The 7540-nt window shown below is 42.8% G+C and overlaps 1 protein-coding gene across 2 annotated transcripts in view; it reads left to right on the top strand.

The window, feature by feature from the left end:
* Nucleotides 1-2896: 2896 nt before the first annotated feature.
* Nucleotides 2897-7540, top strand: part of acss1 (acyl-CoA synthetase short chain family member 1) — a 47354-nt gene continuing 42710 nt past the window's right edge. For both annotated transcript variants that reach the window (XM_046855825.1, XM_046855824.1), the window contains exons 1-2: nt 2897-3315; nt 7360-7456. In XM_046855825.1, the coding sequence (XP_046711781.1) occupies nt 2997-3315; nt 7360-7456 (416 nt within the window). In that variant the 5' untranslated portion in view covers nt 2897-2996. The remainder of the gene's footprint in view (nt 3316-7359; nt 7457-7540) is intronic.

Genomic DNA, 7540 nt, shown 5'->3' with positions numbered 1-7540 from the left:
TCGATATGTGACGATGTGGGGTGAGACTGTGTAGTAGAAACCCACAGCAACATCAGCAATGCTGCTGATTGGGTGAAGGAGTGGGAGGAGTTAGTGATTTTAAGTCATGACATATCGCTTAGTGGTGGAGTTGCCTTGCTCTTTGCTTGCAGTTTTATTTCCTGTTCTTACGCAGTTAAAGAGATTTTAAATGGGAGGCTTATAAAAGTGAGAGCTTTTGATAAGAATGAGATTTTAGCTTTTATTAAGGTGCAGGCTATTTGTTGGTACCTCAAATAATGAAGACTCCAGCAGGGGCAGATGTTTCTTTTATAAACATCACAGTTATGGAACAACCTTCCAATCAGTGTTCGGGACTCAGACACAGTCTCAGTGTTCAAGTCGAGGCTGAACACATATTTATTTAGTGGAGTCTTTAGTCAGTAGGTGTTTGTGAGGTAAAGGAGCAGATCTGGAGGGATCATGGATATGGAGTGTTTGGTGAACTGGGATATTTGGATGCTGTCGTCTCCTCACTCTCACACGTTCACTCAGGTTTGTTGATGGTGGTGTGGTGGGTCGTCTCTTATCCCAGAGATCCTCATGTCTGTGTTTCCTTCTGCTTCTCCCTTTTAGTTCTGCTGCTAGAGTGAATCTAGGGTTAGGGTTAGGGTTAGAGTCCAAACTGCACAGTGACATTAACTTTCATACAACAATAAAGAAACAATAATCCATATCCTTCTCTTCCTGTCACCCTCTTTTCTCTCTCTCTCTCTCTCTCTCTCGCTATCTCTCTCTCTCTCTGTCGAGTTAAACATGCTCCTAAGGTTTCAGTGATCACTGTTCCTGCTCCTAGCAGACTGTTGACATTAACTACAGTCCAATCCATCCTTAAAGCGCCCGTTCTTACTCCGGAATTTCATGGAACCACCCAAGGCGTTGATGAGAAACGGTCCCAAGCTGCACAGAGTGGCCTCCAGTCGAAGAGAACACTATCCAGAGGCAGGCCTGGACGAAGTGGGAAGATCTACGGAGGGGAGAGGGGCAGGAACAGTGGTCACTGGAGCCTCAGGAGCATGTTTAACTCGACCGAGAGAGAGAGAGAGAGAGAGAGAGAGAGAGAGAGAGAGAGAGAGAGAGAGAGAGGGTGACGGGAAGAGAAGGATATGGATTATTAAGTGTAACTATTGGTGTATGAAAGTTAATGTCACTGTGCAGTTTGGACTCCGGCAAGACTCGCTATGGCAGCATAACTAAAAGGGAGAACCAGAAGGTAACACAGACATGAGGGATCCCTGGGATAAGAGACGACCCACCACACCACCGTCAACAAACCTGAGTGAACGTGTGAATGTGAGAGGACGACAGCATCCAAATATCCCAGCAAACACTCTATATCCATGATCCCTCCAGATCTGAGCCTTTACCTAAGAAAAAAATCTATTGATCAAAGGCTTGACTAAATAAATGTGTTTTCAACCTCGACTTGAACACTGAGACTGTGTCTGAGTCCCGAACACTGGTTGGAAGGTTGTTCCATAACCGTGGGGTTTATAAGAGAAACATCTGCCCCCTGCTGTAGTCTTCATTATTTGAGGTACCAACAAATAGCCTGCACCTTTTGATCTAAGTAGGGGTGGAGGATCATACTGGTACAGAAGTTCACTCAGATACTGCGGTGTGAGAGCGTTAAGTGCTTTATACGTCAGTAGTAGTATTTTATAATCAGTGTGAGATGTAATTGGGAGCAGTGTAGATGATTAAAACAGGGCTGATGTGATCATATTTTCTAGATCTAGTGAGGACTCTTGCTGCTGCATTCTGAACTAACTGAAGCTTATTTCTGCACTTACTCCAACACCCAGACAGTAAAGCGTTACAGTAGTCTAATCTAGATGTTACAAAAGCATCTACTAGTTTTTCTGCATCCTGTAACGACATCATATTTCTAATTTTAGCAATATTTCAAAGGTGAAAGAAGGCGATCCTGGTAATATTATTCATGTGAGACTCAAAGGAAAGACTCGGGTCAATAATCACACCGAGGTCTTTGACAGCCGTACATGCTGAAACAGAAACACCATCTAGAGATGCTACAGAATCGGAAAGTTTACTTCTAGATGCATGTGGTCCTAGTAAAAGTACTTCCGTTTTATCTGAGTTAAGCAGAAGAAAGTTATTAAGCATATAGTTATAGTATATAGTTTTAGTTTAGTTATTTATAACTTATGAAACATGCTTAAGAAACTGCACTTTCACCCCGTTAGGATAAATTCAAATAGGACTAAGCAGTGACCGCTAATTGTAGGAATTTATAGGTTGTTCTCAAAATTTGTCTGCACTGTGTGTATATATATATATATATATATATATATATATATATATATATATATATATAAATGTGTGTGTGTGTGTGTGTGTGTGTGTGTGTGTGTGCTTGTTTACATACAGAAGGAGCTCAGCTGCTTCCAGGTAATGAAACGAGGCTAAGTGTAAAGGATATCTGAACTTGGCCCAAAACTCTGAGTTTCTGTGTGTGTGTGTGTGTGTGTGGTTCAGCAGAATGTCCACATGGCGGTGCTGAGAGTGAGTAAACAGCTGAATGTAATTGAAACGTGGCAGAAAAGTCCAGAATTTCCACGAAACACGGCACACATCTGTATTTGATTTCAACTGCGTACTGTGTGTGTGTTTTATCTCAGATAATGTCATACGTCTTATTCAGGAAACTAATAAGTGTGTGTGTGTTTTAAATCATTATTAAACATGAAGACATAACTTCACAGATTACTGACCCCGGTCTCTCTCTCTCTCGGCTGAGTGTAAAGGATATCTGAACTTGGCTAAAAACTCTGTGTGTGTGTGTGTGTGTGTGTGTGTGGTTTCGCGGATGAAATAAAAACCCCGTTGCCCCACCCACTAACATGGGTGTGCGCGAGCGTGTGCGTAACTGCCACTGTGCATTTTCTTCCTTAAAGTTATCTCACACACACACACACACACACACGCACTAAGTCATGCCTGTACACGGAGGGAGAGCTGTACTGCTGCTGAAGCTCGCGCATGGAGGAAGGGCGAGTTTGTTGCGCGAGCTCAGCCCGGCCTCCGCACTGCTGTGTCGGGCGAGGTATGTGTCCGGTGCGGTCCTGAGCGCGCCCCTGGCCGGTAAGACGCACGCGGAACTGCGCGAGCTTTCAGCCCGGGAACCGGAGCGCTTTTGGGGATGTGCAGCGCGCGAGAGGATCACGTGGAGCCGCGATTTCGAGCGCGTGCAGGACTGCGATCTAGCGCGCGGAAAGATCAGCTGGTTCCTCGGTGGACAACTAAACGTTTCCGGTAACAACATTAAAAAAGAATAGTGTGTTAAAAACAACGACTTCCGGTCTGAATTTTACTTCTCAGACTTTTACTTTTACTAACTACCGACTATAACTACTACTGTAACCATAACTACACCATAAATACTAATGTAACTGTAACTATAACTACCACTATAACTACTACTGTAACCATAACTACCACCATAACTACCACTGTAAATATAACTATCACCATAACTTCTTCTTTTGGCGCCACAGCAGATCATTCGTGTCCATACCCCTCTGTCCTCTACATTTACCTCTTTCACACCAACTACCTGCATGTCTTCTCTCACCACATCCATAAACCTCCTCCTTGGTCTTCCTCTTTTCCTCCTTCCTGGTGTCTCCATCCTCAGCATTCTTCTACTGATATACCCCATGTCCCTCCTCTGCACATGTCCAAACCATCTCAATCTCACCTCCCTCACCTTGTCTCCAAAACGTCCTACATGCGCTGTCCCTCTAATAAACTAATTTCTGTCCATCGTCGTCACTCCCAACAAACATCTCAACATCTTCAGCTCTGCTACCTCCAGCTCCACCTCCTGTCTTTTACTCAATGCCACTGTCTCTAATCCATACAACATCTCAGGTCTCACCACAGTCTATAAACTTTCCCTTTCACTCTCACAGATCCTCTTCTATCACAAATCACTCCTGCTATCACTCTTCTCCACCCACTCCACCCTGCCTGCACTCTTTTCTTCACTTCTCCAACACACTCTCAACCTGTCCATCACCATTGCAAACAGGAAAGCGCTCAGAGCCGATCCTTGATGCAGTCCAACCTCCATCTGGAACCAGTCTGTTGTTCCTACTGCACACTTCACTGCTGTCACACTGTCCTCATACATGTCCTGCACCACCCTCACATACTTCTCTGACACACCAGACTTCCTCATACAATACCACAACTCCTCTCTCCACCCTGTCGTACGCTTTCTCTAAATCCACAAATACACAATGCAGCTCCTTCTGTCCTTCTCTATACTTCTCCATTAACATTCTCAAAGCAAATAATGCGTCTGTGGTGCTCTTCCTCGCCATGAAACCATACTGCTGCTCACAGATGGTCACCTCTTCTCTCAGCCTGGCTTCCACTACTCTTTCCCATAACTTCATGGTGTGACTGATCAACTTTATTCCCCTGTAGTTACTGCAGGTCTGCACATCTCCCTTATTCTTAAAGATCAGTACCAGCACACTCCTTCTCCATTCCTCAGGCATCTTCTTACCTTCCAAAATCATGTTAAACAAATTTGTTAAAAACTCCACTGCATCTCTCCTAAACATCTCCATGCTTCTACCGGTATGTCATCTGATCCAACCGACTTTCCACTCTTCATCCTCTTAGTTGCTGCTCTCACTTCCTCTTAACTGATCCTATCCACTTCCTACTTCACATCTCCACATCATCCAACCTTCTCTCTCTCTGATTTTCCTTATTCATCAGCTGCTTTTCCTTTGCTTTCACCACATCCCTCTTCACCTGCAGCTGCATTTCTTTGTACTACTGCCTACCTACATGATAGAACAGTTTAAACACCTCCAATGTTCCTGGCCTTACTCCCTTTCCACTTGGTCTCCTGAACACACAACATATCTACCTTTCTCCTCTCCATCATATCAGCTCCCTCTCTCCCTTTACCAGTCATAGTACCAACATTTAAAGTACCAACCCGAACCTCCACTCTCCTCCACTTCTCCTTTCCCTGCTGTCTCTGTAGACGTCTTCCTCCTCTCCTTCTCCTCCTTCAGACAACAGCAGCACAGTTTACACCAGTACCCTGTTGGTTAATGATACCTGTGGTGGTTGTTAGTAATCCGGGCCTCGACCGATCCGCTATGAAATTCTGATTCGTGATCCGCGTATTTGATTTGGCAGATGTTTTACCCTGGATGTCTTTCATAACAAACCTCCACATTTATCTGGGGTTGAGACACTGAGAGTGCACTGACTTGTGCCTCCCTAATGGCTGGGTTAACTACCACCATAACTACCACTGTAAATATAACTACCACTCTAAATATAACTACCACTCTAAATATAACTACCACCATAACTACCACTGTAAATATAACTACCACTCTAAATATAACTACCACTCTAAATATAACTACCACCATAACTACCACTGTAAATATAACTACCACCATAACTACCACTGTAAATATAACTACCACTGTAAATATAACTACCACTCTAAATATAACTACCACCATAACTACCACTGTAAATATAACTACCACTGTAAATATAACTACCACTGTAAATATAACTACCACTCTAAATATAACTACCACCATAACTACCACTGTAAATATAACTACCACTGTAAATATAACTACCACTGTAAATATAACTACCACTGTAACTTTGATGGACTGTAGTGTGTGATGGAGGATTTTAGTCTGATTTCCCTTAAAATGTTAGTCACACACAGTTCATCACTCAATCATGTTAATGGAGGAATAGAGGGGGGGATGGGGGTATGGAGAAATGGCTGGGTGGATTGGGGATGACTGGATTAATGGAGAGATAACTAGAGGTAAATAATTAGAGAGCCGGATAGACTTTGTCACATATACATTACAGCACAGTTAAATTTGTTCTTCGCATATCCCAGTTTGCTCAGAAGCTGGGGGTCAGAGCGCAGAGTCGCCCATGATACAGCGCACCTGGAGCACAGAGGGTTAAGGGCCTTGCTCAAGGGCCCAAGAGTGGCAGCTTGGTGATACAGGGGCTCGAACCCCCGACCTTCCGACCAGTAATCCAATTAGTAGGGCTGGGCGCTAAATCGATTTTATCGATTAACTCGAATGTGTAGTTTACATCGATCTGGTTTAATAAAAATCGGTTTTCTCTTTAATGTGCGCCGACGCTGCCCTCTGGGCTTCCATAGTTTAGAACGAACTCAGCCCCGCCCCCCTCCCCCAGCGTGTTTGCCATAGAGATACACAAACAACATGGCAGCGAGCAGAAAAGAACTTGTTCGAAAGAAAAGTTAAGCAGCCGCATGTTGAAAATACACGGTTAAGCAGCCGCACTTTGTTTAGTGTTGTGCGTCTAATCGTACACTTCCGGTACGGGTGGTGGAAGCGACCAAAATACATGTAAAGACGCTTCAGAACGGCGTTTCCGTTAATAAACAGAAAAATCAGATCATTTAAATCACCATATTCAAACACTCATAAACAGTCGTTTTACTGTGGAGCTTTTAAGAAAAGTAAAATCAAAATCACTCCAAGCATCACTGCATTTTTAACCATGTTCCACATTCAAACACTCATAAAACAGTTTTCTTTATAGGTTTGCTCAATCTTTCAAATTATTTTTATTTACAGTGTCCCTGTCTATTACTCTCTTAAATTTTATCTCATTTTACTGTGGAGTTTTGGAGAAAAGTAAAGGCAAAATCACTTAAAACCTCAGGTGCATTTTTAATCATCTTCCACATTTAAACACTCATTAAACATTTTTCTTTGTAGGTTTGCTCATTTTATGTTATGTTACGTTCTATTTTCACAATTTACAAGGGCAGGACCGCCATCTTGTATTTTTGGCTTGTTGTTTCTGATTGCACTTTAACCCAGTGGGTTATAATCCCAGAAGAGTAAATAAACTTTATTTAATAAAGTTAAAACTTAAAAAAATTTTGTCATATGCAGGTTGATTTTAAGCAGGGGGGAAAATCTATTTAAATCGCAAATCTGATTTTTTGTGAAAAAATCGGGGATTTTTTTTTTTTTAGGCCATATCGCCCAGCCCTACCAATTAGTAACCTTAACCTCTAAGCTCCCACTCCCCCCATAGAGGGATGATTGGAGGGATAGAGAGATGATTAGAGGGATGACTAAACAGAGATGATGGAGGGATGATTAGAGTGATAGAGGAATGATTGAAAGGATAGAGGGATGCTCACTTCTTTACCAGTAGAACTGATAACCACTGTTATTCTGACTCTGTGTGTGTGTGTGTGTGTGTGTGTGTGTGTGTGTGTGTGTGTGTGTGTGACAGTAAACTGTTTGGATGTCCATGTGGCTAAAGATCCGAATCGAGTGGCTCTGATTTGGGAGAAAGATGAACCAGGGACGGAGGAGCGAATCACATACAGGTTCATTTTCTATTATTTTTTTTTTTTATCACTGACTCACTCTATTTCTATCACTCCTGCTATTTCTAAATCACTCCATCTCTA

Source organism: Silurus meridionalis, chromosome 8 (genome assembly GCF_014805685.1).
Source record: "Silurus meridionalis isolate SWU-2019-XX chromosome 8, ASM1480568v1, whole genome shotgun sequence".
In the NCBI taxonomy this organism is placed as follows: domain Eukaryota; kingdom Metazoa; phylum Chordata; class Actinopteri; order Siluriformes; family Siluridae; genus Silurus; species Silurus meridionalis.
The sequence above is the reverse complement of the archived record's forward strand: the minus strand, read 5'-3'. Positions and strand labels throughout refer to the sequence as shown.